The sequence below is a fragment of the Perna viridis genome, chromosome 4 (genome assembly GCF_037379345.1).
Source record: "Perna viridis isolate PV_CMFRI_1.1 ecotype Kerala chromosome 4, ASM3737934v1, whole genome shotgun sequence".
Taxonomy (NCBI): domain Eukaryota; kingdom Metazoa; phylum Mollusca; class Bivalvia; order Mytilida; family Mytilidae; genus Perna; species Perna viridis.
The window spans coordinates 12,008,544-12,027,792 of record NC_142448.1 but is presented as its reverse complement, the minus strand read 5'-3'; the positions used below and the strand labels follow the sequence as shown (position 1 = coordinate 12,027,792).

The 19,249-nt window shown below is 33.3% G+C and overlaps 1 protein-coding gene across 5 annotated transcripts in view; it reads right to left on the bottom strand.

Annotated features, from left to right (window-relative positions):
• LOC148618875 (FAD-dependent oxidoreductase domain-containing protein 2-like) overlaps nucleotides 1–19,249 on the bottom strand; it is a 58,546-nt gene that overhangs the window by 9,833 nt on the left and 29,464 nt on the right. For all 5 annotated transcript variants that reach the window (XM_088578201.1, XM_088578204.1, XM_088578200.1 and 2 more), the window contains exons 3-4: nucleotides 5,823–6,153; nucleotides 3,592–3,722 (exon numbers count right to left, since the gene is read on the bottom strand). In XM_088578201.1, coding sequence (XP_088434327.1) covers nucleotides 3,592–3,722; nucleotides 5,823–6,153 — 462 coding nt within the window. The remainder of the gene's footprint in view (nucleotides 1–3,591; nucleotides 3,723–5,822; nucleotides 6,154–19,249) is intronic.

Below are 19,249 nucleotides of genomic sequence, written 5' to 3'. Positions count from 1 at the left end.
TGTTTAGTTATCATTATAAGCTATGCATAGTCCCTTATCTACTTCTGTTCATACCATACAGTTCATGTAACTCTTTCTCTTCCTTTTCATAACTTTCTTCTTGTATATAGTATTGGCTTCAAAAGATTTCACTATCAAACATGACAATCAATTTTCATACCACTCACTTTAACGTAAGTCTGACTGCCTCTGTCTCACAAATCTAAATCTATTTCAATTTCCTATGCCTATTCATCTTCCTCTACCTAACTAATCCACTTCAATCAAACTTCATATCCTTCACCCCTCTCCACTCCCACTTCCTCTACCTAACTAATCCACTTCAATCAAACTTCATATCCTTCACCCCTCTCCACTCCCACTTCCTCTACCTAACTAATCCACTTCAATCAAACTTCATATCCTTCACCCGTTCCTCTCCACTCCCACTTCCTCTACCTAACTAATCCACTTCAATCAAACTTCATATCCTTCACTCGTTCCTCTGCACTCCCACTTCCTCTACCTAACTAATCCACTTCAATCAAACTTCATATCCTTCACCCGTTCCTCTCCACTCCCACTTCCTCTACCTAACTAATCCACTTCAATCAAACTTCATATCCTTCACCAGTTCCTCTCCATTCATATCCTTCACCCGTTCCTCTCCACTCCCACTACATTAACCTTACCAACCATCATAAACCAAACTTCATATCCTTCACCCATTCTTCTCCACTCCCACTACATATACCTAAGGAATCATCATTAATCAAACTTTATATCCTTCACCTATTCCCCTCAACATCCATCAATCTACTTCAATCAATCCTTATATCCTTCACCTATTCCTCTCCACTCCAACTGACTCTACCTCACCATTCCTCTTAAATAAAATTTCATATCCCTCAACCATTGTTCTCCCCTCACACTGCCTCTAATTAAAAAATCCACCAAAAGCATTCTTCATATTCTCTTACCATTCCTCTCCACTTTCACTTCTCTACTTCACCAATCCATATAAATCAATCTTTATATCTTTAATCCATTTCTCTCAACTCCCATCAACAACTTCCATCAATCTTCATATCCTAAACACACTCCACTTCATTTCCTCAGCCACTACCTCACCTCAACCAACCAATTCTTCTCAACCCCCATCCATCCACCTCAACCAACCCAATCTCAACTCCCATCCATCCACCTTAACCGACCCATTCTCAACTCCCATTCATCCACCTCAATCAATCCATTCTTCTCAACTCCAATCCATCCACCTCAACCAACCAATTCTTCTAAACTCCCACCCATCCACCTTAACCAACCCATTCTTCTGAACTACCATCCATCCATATCAACCAATCTTAAATTCTTCAATGATTCTTCTTAATCCACACTATCTCCATATTTAGTATTTTATCAATCCAATTTAACATATCTCTTCTTTTTCTCTTCTTTCACTCACTCATTTCTCTTTCATTTAGTTACACTTCATCACCACAAACTATTTCTATTCGCCCCAATCCTCAATGAGTCCATTAAATATCACACTTCTTGCTTATTTCTATCTGTAACCCCTCCCTTTTAATTCATCTTAATAACTTCATACTTTTAAAGTCCTAATATCAATTGTTTTCCATACTCATCAAGCTCACATACCATATAAATTGTATAGATTTTACTATAAAATGTAAATCACACCTTATTATTCTTTTCTATTGGTTTTTATTGTAGTACATGTTGCTAAATTATGACATTGTAATTATGTTGATCATAATTCTAGTCACTGTTTCTACTTTTGTACTTTCCCTGTTCAAGAACATTTTCATCGATGAAGACACATTATATCTACAAAAGTTACTGTAACCGTGGGTCAAGTTATTATCAGTGATAGATGTTCAGCAATAATCAATGTTTGTAATTAAAAGATTCTAAACATCACCAATACATCAGCAGACTAATCTAACAATAAGTCATATGAGATTATGACATTAAGTCAGTCATAAAATAAATGCAACAAGTCTAGAATATAAATATATATATGTCAAAGATCTGAGCTTTTTATAGCATTTCTTGAGATGAATAAAGTTAGATGTAAAGTTGTATATTAGCCATTATCTAAAAGCACTCTATCCGTGACTCTCAAGAATTTAATATACTGGAAATGTGTATTAAAACGGTTATTAAAATAATTCAATAGGTGTGTGCTGGCTCAAACATTTTTTTCTTAACTTATATCAAAGCTACATCATATCTCATCATTTAGCTTGAGACAGAAAACAAATTATGTGCCCTATAAACTTATTCTTTAACTAGAATAAGGCTGTACCCAGTACAGTTGAGACATTTTCTCATTTTTAGATGGTGTAGGAAACTGTGCTACAAATCTGACAGGAAAAATATATTTTGAGTTCTGACAGTACCTTTGTCTTTCGGGTGATATGCCTCTAATAGTTAGCCATCATACAAAATCAGATGATTAAAATTAGCGAAGGTGCTTAACATGGTCACACACCTAATATATATGACAGAATATAAAATGTACCTTTGCTAGAAAGAGGAAACTGTGTTAACAGAATGATTGTTAGCTAATGGATGGGCTTGGACTTTAATTATGATTTATATCCAAACATGAATAATGCTTGATATGCTTTCAAATTAATCAAATTATTCATGGTAATCAGAACTTTCATCATTTTCACATTCTAAATAACAGGCTCATCCGAACAATCAATTAAAGCAAGATAGTTAAGTCCAATGCTGTACAAAAGACAAACAATTCATCATAATTTTCAAGGGATGGTCATTTTTTTCTGACATGAAGGGCATTAATTTCCTGCCTTCCTCAGGAATACTGAAACCTTTTATATGTAATAATCTTTGCTTGGGTTGTCAATAACATAAAGATGGGTAATCTAATCTCAACTATATACAGTGCAGAGATATTAATAAGAGTCATGAAGTTTTAGGAGAATACTGAACATGATTTGTCAAATCTGATAATGGGTTTGTTGTTATGCATCAAAATTTTCAATACTACAAATAAGTTAATATAGTTATTTGTGGACACTTTTTGAGAACTTTCTTGCTGAAGCAAAATTCTGCACTAATGCAACAAAATCAAGAATCATTTTAAAGCAGTAATTAAGCTTTGTAGTGAAGAAATTTGTTATTTATAACAAAACACATTATAAATTGTGTTATTGTCTGTGGTTAATCTGAATTCTTCCATTCTAAACAGGTGATTACAAAATGCATGTCATTTTTTAATCACAGGGAGTTAAAATTTCTGTGTGTGATTTCCCGCCATTTTACATTTTTCAAAAATCTACTGGTTTCATGGCAGAAACTTATTTTCCTACAGCAGTCTTGATTTAAATCATTTCTCCATTCTCTAAAGCTAAATTTTAATTTTAACTAGTTCTCTAAAGCTTGGATTCTGAAACTAAGTTTTATCATCTTGAATGGAGAAATCATTAAAACCACTCCTTACTGAAGAAGAATCTATACTTACGTTGATTCTTCATGGAAAATATTTTACATTCTAATTTAGAATTATACAATGGACACTAATTCATAGAGAGTCTTGTTGTTTCAATAAAGTATCCTTACCAAGTATAAGGACATTTTTACCCTCATAGTCTTCAGGATTTAAGGACATGGATTCATACCCCTCTGCATAGTCTATACCAGGTAGATTGGGTATATTAGGTACCCATACACCTGTAGCTAATACCAAAACTCTGAAAATAAAAGGAATGATACATATATTATTCCCAGACTTTCAATGACAGTTGGGACTGGAACTTATTTAGAAGACGAAAAAGAATCTAATATGCCGTGCTGCAAAGCTCTTCAGACCACAGCTGTGGTAAAATAGTGATAAACATATGACCAACATCATAAACATGTGCAATGTCATTTAGACAATTTACCAAATTTTATAGATGTCACAACATAATCTTACTCCAACAGTTGCCACATCTTGTAGCACATAGGCTGTGTCTGTTCAAAAATATAAAAAAAAACAGTCCTATTAGAATCACTATCACCTGGGATGAAATAATTGGTACAACTGTTTATTTATGAAATAAATCATGAAAACTTCATTTTATCATTGTTTTACCACAGGCTGGCCATTTATGCCATGAGCTCATAATACCCCAGTCCCCACAATGGAGTTACAGTGTGACATCCCCAGTCCCCACAATGGAGTTACAGTGTGACATCCCCAGTCCCCACAATGGAGTTACAGTGTGACATCTAAATTAAACTCCCATCATAAATATAAAGGCCCATAACTCTTAAACTCCTTGTTTGTCTTTCCTGTGTGTCTTTTGTTAATACTGATTAGAGTTCAATGACGAGGGTAAAGTTCATAAAAACTACCTGAAAAACAATGAATACAGTCTCATTAAATTGATTATTTAGGCTTATTTAGATTATTACAATTAGTTTGTTGAATTTTATAAGATCAATTAGACAAGTAGCAAACCATTCAATAGACAAAAACAAAAACAAATACAAAAATAGATTCCACTCTAACTTGCCAGTACACACCTTCTAAACCAGACAAACTTACACTAAATTTTTCATTGTAGAAATGTCATGTAGGTTTGATGCCATAAAATTACTTTGTTTTCTTACGTTGATAAAATACTAATGCAAATTTATATGGTCATAAAGCAGAGACACATCTCTTCTTTTAATAGCCTTTAACATAATGAACACTGCTCTTTCATGTAAACTACAATTTTCCTCTCAAAATCTAATGAAGGAATCAAACATCCCATCAATTTTTTCATAACTCTTAAGCTAAATATTGAAATTTCTCAATATACAGACTGTTACACTATTATTATTAACAATAGTGTAAAGTTTGAAGTTTATTGTACATTGGATTCTTAAGTAATGGTGTAGCCTGTGAAAAAAACTGTCAAAATATTAGTACACCCTATACTTCCAAAAAGACTAACATAGAAATATCACCAAAATGTCTACATACTTTAAAACAATTCTAACAAATAGCTGTGTGAAGTTTAAAGTAAATCAAACATGCCAATTCCCAAATGTGGGATGACATGCAAATATTTTCAAATAAAGTCCCATAACTCAGAAACTAAAACTGGAACTTTACCTAAAAATTATACAGATTGTAAGACCACCACAACAAACAATGTCTGGTCTATATAAAATATGGAAAAGTCCAATAACTCAGAAACTAAAAACCAAATCTTCTTAAAAAAGCATTGACCATTATGATAAACAATTGTGTAAAGTTTTAAAGTTTGAATTACAAGAGGTTCTAAAGTTTCTGTGTGACATATGGAAAAAAATCTCTAAAACAGAAAAACAAGTCCCAAAACTATAAAATTTCTCCAAAATGAGTACAGGCCTTCAAACAATCGTAACAAATAGCTGTGTATAGCTTGAAGTAAATCCAAAATGTCATTTCCAAAATATGGTACGACACGTAAAACCTTGACTCCCTTGTTTTTTTTTGTTTTTTTTTTTTTATATAAAGTCAGATTTTCTCTAACAAGCATAGAGATAACAAACAAATGCTTAAAGTTTGCAGCTTATTGAACAAGGGGTTCTTTAGTTATGGTATGACATGTTAACGTGAACAGACTGATAGACATTTCTATACGATAATACAACCAACCTTTGATGGGCGAAAAAAACTGGTATGTTATAGGCATGAAGCACTATTTAGAACAAACAATTTATACTTTTCTACCTAATAATGAACTTGCAATGTGGTATAATAATTTTCTTCCTAAATTAAAAACTATCTGAACATTATTACTACTTTTCTCCATTTTTTCATTTTTTATACTTACGAGCAATTATATCTATGATCATTTTGATCTTCAAACTGGTATATGTACCCATGCTTTGTGTCATTACTTGGAGATTTCTGGATGTTTCGGACATTTGTATTATACTGCACTTTTAAATGGTTTTTCTGTGTATAGTCTTTCAAATATTTTAAAAGAACATCAGCTGGTGGAAACATTTCTTTGGAATAATGGCGGAAGAGCAAGGATTCATCGTTACTTAACAAGGAGTTCCAGTCGTGTCGCATATTAAACTCCTTGTTTGTCTTTCCTGTGTGTCTTTTGTTAATACTGATTAGAGTTCGATGACGAGGGTAAAGTTCATAAAAACTACCTGAAAAACAATGAATACAGTCTCATTAAATTGATTATTTAGGCTTATTTAGATTATTACAATTAGTTTGTTGAATTTTATAAGATCAATTAGACAAGTAGCAAACCATTCAATAAACAAAAACAAAAACAAATACAAAAATAGATTCCACTCTAACTTGCCAGTACACACCTTCTAAACCAGACAAACTTACACTAAATTTTTCATTGTAGAAATGTCATATAATCACTAATCCTAACCATTTGGATAAAATCATGTAGGTTTGATGCCATAAAATTACTTTGTTTTCTTACGTTGATAAAATACTAATGCAAATTTATATGGTCATAAAGCAGAGAAACATCTCTTCTTTTAATAGCCTTTAACATAATGAACACTGCTCTTTCATGTAAACTACAATTTTCCTCTCAAAATCTAATGAAGGAATCAAACATCCCATCAATTTTTTCACAAACATCCATAATCTGAACCCATTCAGACTGTGTTCCATACAGACAAATATCTGTCAAATCCAAAACTACTAATACATCATTTCCAACAATCATAAAACCCTACAGGAAATCCATTTTTGTGACCATATAGGAGTTGATAGGAATCATTATTTATTTTTACAAACATACAAAATATATCTCCTGGTAATAATTACAGAAATTATCTCTTAACATCAGAAGTTCATCCATCAGTCTAAGGCTTTGTTGGAACTCAGCGTTTATGGTAATAGTAATGTTTACATTCTACAGTTATCTAATGTAGTAAGTCATGGAAGTCAGACACTGTACAGCAGTGAGTAATCAAACAGGAGTAAATGGTCAAGTCATGAAAGTCAGACACTGTTCTGCATTGAGTAATTAAGAAATAAGTCGTATAACAATGAAGGATGGACAAGGCAGAGATTAAACCCACAGAAGTGAGGTTGGGCAGGACAGAGAATAGTTCTATAGATGTGAGGTTTGGATAGGAAATGCAGATGTCAGTCCTACAAGAATAAAGGTGGCTTGAGAAATTTAGACCAATAACTGACTTTCCTTTTCAGAGATGAAGAATATAACTATTTTCAAATGTAAAGTAACAACCAATCAAAATAAAATTAGAACAACATAATCATAATATGCCCAATGAAATTATGTACAATTCCTTCCATAAGTTTGTCAGTAACTGTACTGTATGACACTGATTTTTACTAGGAAATCCTAACATTGTATCATCTGTATTGTGCTTCACTGCCACTGACTTGTAAAATAACAATATCATGGTTGCATTTCAATGGATAGTGACATAACTGTACCATGGTTAGACTTCATTGGCTGGCGACATAACTACTGGTATATCATGCTTAGACTTCACTGGCTGGTGACATAACTACTGGTATATCATGGTTAGACTTCACTGCTGGTGACATAATTATATCATGGTTTCGACTTCACTGGCTGGTGACATAATTACTGGTATATCATGGTTAGACTTCACTGGCTGGTGACATAACTACTGGTATATCATGCTTAGACTTAACTGGCTGGTGACATAATTATATCATGGTTAGACTTCACTGGCTGGTGACATAACTACTGGTATATCATGGTTAGACTTCACTGCTGGTGACATAATTATATCATGGTTTCGACTTCACTGGCTGGTGACATAATTACTGGTATATCATGGTTAGACTTCACTGGCTGGTGACATAACTACTGGTATATCATGCTTAGACTTCACTGGCTGGTGACATAATTATATCATGGTTAGACTTCACTGGCTGGTGACATAACTACTGGTATATCATGGTTAGACTTCACTGCTGGTGACATAATTATATCATGGTTTTGACTTCACTGGCTGGTGACATAATAACTGGTATATCATGGCTAGACTTCACTGGCTGGTGACATAACTACTGGAATATCATGCTTAGACTTCACTGGCTGGTGACATAACTACTGGTATATCGTGGTTAGACTTCACTGGCTGGTGACATAATTATATCATGGTTAGACTTCACTGGCTGGTGACATAACTACTGGTATATCATGGTTAGACTTCACTGGCTGGTGACATAACTACTGGTTAGATAATAAGTGTATGGATGGAGATTGTTCCTATTTGAAGTTTATTACATATATAAAATAAAGCCATTTTGCATTCTAAGATCAATAAGAACTGAAACATAATTCCCATGTCAGCTCCATTTTAGGAATATATTAGAAAATCTAATTACCAAAACCAATATTATTCCCAAAACAGATTCCAGTTGTTATTATTGACCCACTTCGTTTTCAAAATCATGTTTTTTTCTCTCTTATCTATCAAAAGGATGCTACAATGAGTTCTAAAGCAAGGATTTAATTTGATCTATTAGCAATTTTTTATTATCTCAATCTATATGTGGAGAACAACTAATCACCAAGTCTACAATGTGGGAATTTTATTGGCATAACACGGCCATACCTGTTAACCCTGACTTTAAAAGGGAGACTCCCTCTTTTTGGGTCGATCTCCCTCTTTGAGAAGGTTTCCCACTTTTGTTGTACTAATTACGCAAATTTATCCACCACGTCTACAATGTGGGAGTTTAAGTGGCATAACAATAACCACCAAGTCTACAATGTGGGATTTCAAAGTGGCATAACAATAACCACAAAGTCCACAATGTGGGAGCTTAAGTGACATAACAATAACCACAAAGTCCACAGTGTGGGAGTTTAAGTGGCATAACAATAACCACAAAGTCCACAGTGTGGGAGCTTAAGTGACATAACAATAACCACAAAGTCTACAATGTGGGAGTTTAAGTGGCATAACAATAACCACAAAGTCCACAGTGTGGGAGTTTTAGGTGGCATAACAATAACCACCAAGTCAACAATGTGGGAGTTTAAGTGGCATAACAATAACCACAAAGTCTACAATGTGGGAGTTTTAGGTGGCATAACAATAACCACAAAGTCAACAATGTGGGAGTTTAAGTGGCATAACAATAACCACAAAGTCTACAATGTGGGAGTTTAAGTGGCACAACAATAACCACAAAGTCTACAATGTGGGAGTTTAAGTGGCATAACAATAACCACTAAGTCCACAATGTGGGAGTTTAAGTGGCATAACAATAACCACTAAGTCCACAATGTGGGAGTTTAAGTGGCATATATATAGTCATTCAAGAGTAAGTCTTTATGTAAATTTCCAAGCAATAATTTTGAAAACCACACACTACACAATAAGAATTGAAATCCATTATAGAGGACAAAGTCTTCATACTGGTAAACTATACAAATTTAACCTCTGACCTTAGAAGTACCAAGTGCATAATTTCAGTCTGACAGGAAGTTAACCTGAGGATGGTGTAACGGTGACCTAAATGGATAACATATGTATGTGTAGTAAAATACCAGTCAGCAACCTGAGTGAGTAATGTGGATCTTACTAGTTTCCTATCTTTAACCGGGGACTATATAAAGTCCCTGCTTAAAACCTTTTAAATTTATAAGTAAATGAAGAAATCGAAGCCCTGCTTATCACAGGAGCCCCCGCCTCATTTGTTAGTGGTGATATTTTTTTTCAGTAAATCAAATATGTCTGTTAGACACTAATGATGCCCCCGCTCGCTAGATTTGCCAAATTAGGAACATATTTATTTTTGTATGAAGCCATGGTTTGCAGATTCAAAAATCCTTCCAAGACTTGTGTTACTCATGGTCTGGGGATCAATTTGAGGATCAGAAATTCCTAAATATTTGCATATCTACATATTGTATTCTGGCCACATAGTGTCATATTAGTGTCAGACTAGTTGCGATGAGAAAAAGAGAACTGATGGATGTATTAATGGACACATAAAAAATGTTAATACCCACCATAACAAATCCCTAACTTTGCTGCTTGATATATATTTCTGACAAAAATAACAAAGTCTAACTTTCACCAATTTCCAAAACATTCACAAAAAACCAAAATCCTATGACCTTGCACACCATCATTATGTGTAGAAACATCCTGCAAAAAATATTTTAGATGTAGTTCAAAAACTACAGAAAGAGATAGCCATACAAGCCATATAGCCCTATTTTTGACGAAAACAAGTAACTTTCACCAATTTCCATAATATTTCATGAAAATCAAAATCCTTTGACCCTGCACACCTTCATCATGTGTAGAAATATCCTGTAAAATATTTTAGATGTAGTTCAAAAACTGTACAAAGAGATGGCCGGACAAGCCATGATCCATATATTTCTGAGTAAAATGACTAAGTGTAATTATCACAAATTTCCGTAATATTTCACAAAAATTAAAATCTTTTCGCCCTGCACACCTTCATCATGTGTAAAAATATCATGTAAAATATTTCAGATGTAGTTCAAAAACTGTACGAGTAGATAGTCGGACAAACCATATAGCCCTATTTCTGAGTAGAATGACAAAGTGTAACTATCAACAATTTCCGTAATATTTCACAAAAATCAAAATCCTTTTGCCCTGCACACCTTTATCATGTGTAGAAATATCATGTAAAATATTTTAGATGTAGTTCAAAAACTGTACGAGAAGATAGCTGGACAAGCCAAATAGCCCTATTTCTGAGTAAAATGACTAAGTGTAACTATCACCAATTTCCGTAATATTTCACGAAAATCAAAATCATTTGGCCCTGCACACCTTCATCATGTGTAGAAATATCCTGTACAATATTTCAGATGTCGTTCAAAATTTGTACGAGGAGATAGCCGGACAAGCCATGATCATGTGTAATCTGGACCGACGGACAGACGGACAGGGGTAAATTAATATGCCCCTCGGCAATTTGTCACGGAGGCATAAAAATAAATCCTAGTTAACAGCATCTGTAAAACTGTAAAAGGTGCGGTTCCTAAAAAATGGCAATATTCAACTTTGTCCTCTTACTGGTTACACCAGCATTGTATTACTTGACAGATATCTTAATCCTGATTACTATTAATGTAGGAGAAGAGTCATAACAAAGTCATGTAAAGAAAGACACAGAAAGAAATATCACATGAAAAAGAGGCAAACTTTTTTGAATTTACAGTTTTAAGAACCCAAATTTTTTTTTTCTCTGGAATTACAACCTATCTTTCCTTTTGTCTAAAAATACATGGTAACATGTATTTGTCATTTAAACCAAGTTACGTTTTATGCATATGAATTGACATCACTCTTTTAATATCTGATTTTAGAAAAGATATGATTATGTTTATTGATATACTTACAGTACTTATATATTATACCAGAATTCAGTTACATATTTATTAATTTCATATAAAGAATTAATGTTATTAAAATATTTTTGACCTGATTTCTGTGACTGTCTTCCTACCCATAAAGTGACTTTATTTCCTGTATCTTTCTTTATGTTTTCCTTTCAGAAGATATTAACCCAGAATCATTTAAATAAATACCAATTATTGACCTTAAAATTAAGTAAATTTCAAATAATCATTTGCTTCATTCAGAAATCCTCAATCAATTTCAGTGTTATGTTACCTTAACTGTTATTTATGTGGAGGTACAGTCATCTGAGAACAGCTAAATACATGCTGCCAAGAATCTGTTGGTTGCATAATTAAACTACTGTATCCTGTTTCTTCACTATTGACAGAATAATTGTGACAAGTTATAAGATTTATGGCGTTTAATTCAAGGTGTAAGATGTAAACAAAACTTCAGCTGCATTACAAAAAAAAAAACAAGACCAATACATGTCTTGACCCGCATCACTATCATAAATTTGTCAGTGTCTTCATTATGTAAATAAGCACTAAGCAAGTTTCAAAATTACAGCATGGATTATAGATTTCCTTATGTCCTAATGATAGCATACACTGTTGAAAAATAGCTCAGTTCAACATATCAAAAATGTAGGAAATAAATGTCTGTATAATAGGAGGTGGACATCTTCAATATGTATACAAACTTCTCTATAATAAGAGGTAGACTTCTTCAATATGTATACAAACTTCTCTATAAAAGGAGGTGGACATCTTCAATATGTATACAAACTTCTCTATAATAGGAGGTGGACATCTTCAATATGTATACAAACTTCTGTATAATAAGAGGTGGACATCTTCAATACGTATACAAACTTCTCTATAATAAGAGGTGGACATCTTCAATACGTATACAAACTTCTTTATAATAGGAGGTGGACATCTTCAATACGTATACAAACTTCTCTATAATAGGAGGTGGACATCTTCAATACGTATACAAACTTCTCTATAATAGGAGGTGGACATCTTCAATACGTATACAAACTTCTCTATAATAGGAGGTGGACATCTTCAATACGTATACAAACTTCTCTATAATAGGAGGTGGACATCTTCAATACGTATACAAACTTCTGTATAATAAGAGGTGGACATCTTCAATACGTATACAAACTTCTCTATAATAGGAGGTGGACATCTTCAATACGTATACAAACTTCTCTATAATAGGAGGTGGACATCTTCAATACGTATACAAACTTCTCTATAATAGGAGGTGGACATCTTCAATACGTATACAAACTTCTCTATAATAAGAGGTGGACATCTTCAATACGTATACAAACTTCTCTATAATAGGAGGTGGACATCTTCAATACGTATACAAACTTCTCTATAATAAGAGGTGGACATCTTCAATACGTATACAAACTTCTGTATAATAGGAGATGGACATCTTCAATATGTATACAAACTGCTGTATAATAGGAGGTGGACATCTTCAATATGTTAATAATTCAGTTATTTTAGAGATGAAATGTTTTGAAAACAGTTAACATAAGATTATGATTTCAATTTATAATCAATAACAGACCTAATAGACATCAATATCAAATCACCTGAAAAATTCATTCCAAAGATGACTCAGAAGAAAGTATGACTACTGATCATTCTAAAATTTCCATATTTGATCCCAGTGAACAAAGTCTTGACAATGTGAAGTATTAGATTAGGGTTAAAATATAAATTTCCAGAAACACAAAAAGACGATATAAAAGGTAATATCAAATAAAAAATAATCTAAGAAAATTCTGATTGATTCCTGTATTGTTCTTAACCATTGAGCTTACTCTTACCACACTAATTAGTTGTTAACCATCAATAAAACCCTGAAGAACTTGTTACTGTGTTGTGACATGATGGCTAATGGCTACCTCCTTTTGATGTTAATGAAGAATACAGTTTCTTCAAAAAGAAAATTTTCTCGTGACTTAAAAGCATGAATGTTCAGAAAAGGGCATCATCTGCTCAAATTAATTTAAAAACTGTTGCTAATGGCCAACCACACCAAGTTTTATTGAAATTCTTAATGAAATCTTCCTGTTAAAAGGATGAAACTCCTTTGGCAATATTCATGTACACAGGCTTTCATATAAACATTTTCTGATATTTCAGTCTCTCTAGAATTTTTTATCTTTCTGAACTAATGTCTTTTACAATATCCTTAGGGCACCTAAGCAAATGTTTCACAGAAATGATCATCTTTCATCAATTTTGTGAAAAACCACACTGACTCAAATTAAAAGTGCTCTGAGACCAATCATGTTAAAATGTTGGATTTTCTTGTTGACAATATTTGTGTCCGGTTAGAATGACAGGTGTGCGCAACAGAATACATATGGGAAAAAAGGGCATATAATTGGACATTAAATGATACCCTAACAGATTGCAAACAATCTGGGGGGGGGGATTAAAAACAACCTAAAATTAACATAATTTTTGTGTAAATAATCTGATCAACTGAAATTCCAACTTGATCTGGATTTTATACTAAATTGATATACAAAATTTGAAAAAGAACCTTAAATATCTTCTTAAGTTATTCACAGGAGAACAATTGAGGACAGAAAGATGGGCAAACTTACAACTTTTAAAGGGTGTCACTTCATACTTTGCCACTTTCTGTGGCGGGGGTATAAAAAATGTGTCCTACTCTTGGCCATTCTGCTTCTACCTGTATATTAATATATAGGAAGTTGAGTTTTTACAAGGGCTGATACAAAAAGACTAGCCCAGTCCTTTAAGTTCAATTTCTGTTATTAAGATAACATGTTTTGAATAATCTTAACTTTAAGGATGACTTAGATTTGATCTACCCAAATGAACTTAAAAATCAAGAGACACCTTCATCAAACCTACACCATAATCTATGCATAGATGACACAGGACATTTGAAATTGAAACTTTAAAACAAACATGATGATTTTTACTTTCCAATTGTAATATCCCTTCTCTTAGTGACAATATACTAACATCTCTAGCCTTTGTAGTACACATTTCATATTTAATCAATTACCTTCGTGCCGGTGATATAAACATTTTTAGTAGAGCAAGGATACTGACTAATAAGCTTCTAGGAACAGAAGTTTATAGCCATTATCATTATTAGTTTAAATAAAACAACCAACCAAACTTGGCAATAACTGGAATGTGATGACAGAAAAGGACATGCTTACCCTTTCTGCTGTCACTCTCAGTTTATTGCAAAAATTTATATTACAAGTGTTCTAGTTCTTCTTATGCTTTTCTTTTCTTCAGTTCTTAAAATGAAATTGTATTTTATTCTGCTGTCTAAATTTTGGATTGTCTATATATCTTGCTCACATATTTATGACCTGTCTTTGGATTCTGATGCCTCTAAATTGACCTTCTGGTTTTGATGCTTTGGTATTTTTTTAGCCAAAGTTTATCACAATTTTGAATCAGACAGGAGGTGATGCATGAATGTCAAAAAACCCACCTAATTCAGTTTTATTTCTTGTTCAGAAACTGTTATAGATCACATAACCAGTCTTAGTTTTTGGGTGTTGCACTTTTGATATAAAAATTATATAGATTGTCCCTGTGCAGGTTCGGGTGTTAAAAGTATAGGCCTGCAGCAGCGCTAAGCTCGTCGTAAAAGGCGACTAAATAGTGCTCAGAACCCTAGCCAGGGGCTAGGGCGCTCTGCCCACAAAGCAACTGGGATGTGTGCCCCAGGTGGTGGAATGGGGTACCCCTGGCGTGTTACATGCTGGGGTTGTCAGGCTATAATATGGAAAACCTGACGGCAAACCATAGAGGTGCACCGTGTTGGGAAAGATGCCACGTTCCTCGCACATTAAAGAACCCTACTGTGGTATTCTCACGGAGTAGGAACCATAGTGCTCCACCACAGGAGGCTAAATTGCCCGACCCTACCCATCTCTCCCTATTTCTAGTGGCAATCAAAATTTGTCGACCCCACTGTACTTGTGTCCCATCCCTTTTTCATTTCATCATCATTTCATGTTCATTTTATCATCAATTTCATGTTCATCGTCTGAATATAGCTGAAATATTGCTGCTTGGACGTTAAACCCCAACAAACAAACAAACAAAATATATAGATTGTACCAGAAATTAGCACATTGCAAGAGTTATCCTTCTTGATTTGATTTCATTTGGTTTATTTTAGTGGAAATATAAAGTGAAGTTTTCTCAAAAGTACAGATCTTAATACAGAAAGGACTATTGTCACATAAAAAATAGCATGTGTAGACCAAAAAACATCATCTGATCCATGGGTTTTTCTACACCTTACCACAGGCAGTATCTGAATTTTACATGGACTGGTACTTAATGGAAAAGAGAACAGATATGGATAAATGCAACAAATACACCAGCATATAACCTAAATCTAAAATAGTAAATACTTTGAGAGATCACCAAAGGTTTTAGTATAAACATCTTTGAAAGACCCCAAAAACAAAAGTAATAAAATCCATGGGAACAGAACTATGTTAATTCATTTCCAGTAGACATGATAGACTTTTAGTTAAGTGGAATATCTGCTCAATTCAGACACAGAAAAAAAAATGTAAAAAAATCCGGAAAACAGTTGACAATGATGATTTAGGCTAATCACATTTAATCATTTTCTAAACAAGGAAAGAACAAATAAAACAATAACAAATCATCAGTGGGGTGGAAATTAAACTTCCATTTTATGGTGTAAAACCCATTATTTTGTTCTATCTTATTGACTTTTAAATGATGTTTGTTTCCTTAACGCACACCCTTTTCAATTTAATATTTGCTCCTTGCATGATTAGATACAACCAAATCAGATATAAAATTCTGCATTGATTGACATGGCTATTTCACAGGAGATGAGTTAAGAGATGACTTGACAAATTTTTCCATTATTTGATTCCCAAAGAGATTAGTTTTTTTTAACAACTCATGGAGTGTTTTTACCAAACAAAGATACACCACTATCATGTCATTCAGTAATGACAAAGTTAATTGAATTTCAATGTCATTTACAGAGCCTAATGACTTTTATTAGGGAATGACAGGACATTTCTGATCTATGAGTGGACGATGCCTATCATACTGGTATTGAGAAATCAGCAGTGGAATGATCTTTATGTCCATTGTGACTAGCCTGCCTAATGATGGAAACCTTATAAATTAGTTGTACATAATTAAACCTCAATTGTCCTTTGTCAACTGCACAAATAATTAAGGGCTTTCCCTACCAGGGAAAGACCTTATTGTTTTTCTAACGTTTTTTTTTTTTTATTCTTCTGTTATTTGCAAAATTTTCTTTGACATGCTCTCCTCTATTCATCTTTTAAGATATCATAACCAAATTTGGACCATCGATAGCACTCAATAAGGACTTTTACCAGATGACCCTGTGAAGAATTCCATCATCCACTGTAGAAGTTATCTCCCTTTTATTGGCGTTTTTTTTTTTCAACATGGTCCCCCAAACTCATTTTTCAGGATATCATGATCATATTTAGTGAACATGTAGATGTCATCAGGTTCAATTAGGAAATGACCCTGCTAAGGATTTCATTACCATCTTTAAGAGTTATGTCCCTTTAAAACAGTTTCTTTTAATCGCTCATATCTTAAAAACCATAAGAGATAGAATAATTCTGGAAACCGTTTCATGTACACATGCAGACGGCCTAATTAATAAACATAAATGTGTATTTTGTTATCAAACCATATGGGAGTTATATTCCTTGAAATATCATTCTTAAGTTTTAAAAATTTGTATTTCGAGAACCGGAAGTTGTAGAGACGTGGGACCTTCATCAATGATCTTTGGTCCATGTGACCTTTCATTTGCACCTAAGGTCCAAGGTCACAGAGTGCTAGTTTTTTCCCCTTTCAATATTTACTTTGGCACGGCCCTGTTGTGTCATCTTTCAAGATATCATTACAAAATTTGGACCATCATTAGACCTTTCTTAGGACTTTTACAGGATAATCCCATGAAGAATTTCATAATCCATAGTAGAAGTTATCTCCGGTTTATTAGCGTCTTATCAATATGGTTAATAGGTCCCCCGAACTCATTTTTCAGGATATCATTATCATACTTGGTGAACATGTAGATGTCACCATGTTCCATTAGAAGATGACCCTGCTAAGGATTTCATCATCATCTTTAAGAGTTATGTCCCCTTAAAACAATTTAATTCAATCCCTCATATCTTGAAAACCCTAATAGATAGAATCAATCTAAAAATTGTTTCATGTACACAAGATGAATACCTAATGAATAAACATAAACATGTATTTTATTATCAAACCATACAGAAGTTATATCCCTCGAAATATCATATTTATGTTTTTCAACTTTATATTTTGAGAACCAGAAGTTGTAGAAACATGGGACCTTCATCAATGACCTTTGGTCCATGTGACCTTTCATTTGCATCCAAGGTCAAAGTTCATAGAGTGCTAGAAAGCCTTCTCACTGCAAACTACAGGCCTTGATATTGAGAAAACAATAAGAGATAAGTGCATACATACTGCATATGAAATGACCCTCTCGATAAGCCCTACATTTTGAGACAAAATTTACAACTGTCAGACTGTCTGTTCAAAAGTTATGACAATTTAAATATTTTGCAGAATCCAGTTTGTGACCTTGACATAAACGTATGACCTTGACCTTGTAAGTTTTTTCAAGGTCAGGTAATCCTAAGATGTATGGTGGTAGTTTCATGTCTCTACGACTTCCAGTTCTGGAGTTTGTTATTGCATCATATTTCAATAATCACTGGCCCAAAATGAGCTCCAAAATTGCCCAAATTATTTTGTAATTTTGTTGTATATGTTCAACAAATTATCATACAGTTTTCTGATTTGACATATCTTGTCTAGTTTTGGATCTATTGAAATTTTAAGTTTTGAGAGTGGGGGTATATATTTTAAAATCCACAGCAGACACACAAATGGTCATTCCACAGAATGAAAGATCTGCACAAGTACAACTGTTTCACAAAATACCAAAAACCAATATGAAAAACCAATGACACTACAACACCTTAAAATTTTCATATTTTCCAATGGTTTGATACATTTCATCAATACTTATTTATAGATTTGATATTGCATTATTTTTTTCAACTTTGTTTAAGGAGGTCACGTGATATATCATTTTGAAGGTCTAAATGAGCACATTTCAAAAATCAGAGTTTCAACCATGATAAGTAATACATTTTCAAATAGTAGGGTCATTAAGTGCAAAAATTTAAAGTACTTAGAGGGTAAGGTTGTTGCATATCAAATGAAAGGTCTTCAAGCCTACATCCCAAATATCAATGTTTTGTCTTGAAATAAATGACTTAGGTGAGGTCAGTGAGTACAAAACTTAAGTTGTTTATATAGTTAGGTTGTCCCATATCAAATTAAAGGTCATAATGTGTATATCTCAAATTTCAATTTATTTATATAGAAAAAGAACCCAGTTGGGGTTAATAAGTGCAAAATTCTAAAGTTCACAGAAAGTAGGGTTGTTGTTTATCTAACGAAAGGTCCTCCAGTTGACATTACAAAAGTCATGATGGGAACAACCACAATTACATTTGACAAGGTTATCAAGTGCAAAAAGTCAAACTGTTGTAGATGTTTTAATGTGTATATTACGTAAGAGAAAGTTTTCAAGGGAAAGACCTTTCAATTGTTTAACAAACAATTGACAAGCCTCCCTACAGTATTTCAAGCTATAATAAGAATAAATCAGCTGAAAGGAAAATAAAAAAAAAAAACTAGTATGTCAATTGTTTGTTAAACATACTAGTTTTTTTTTTTTTTATTTTCCT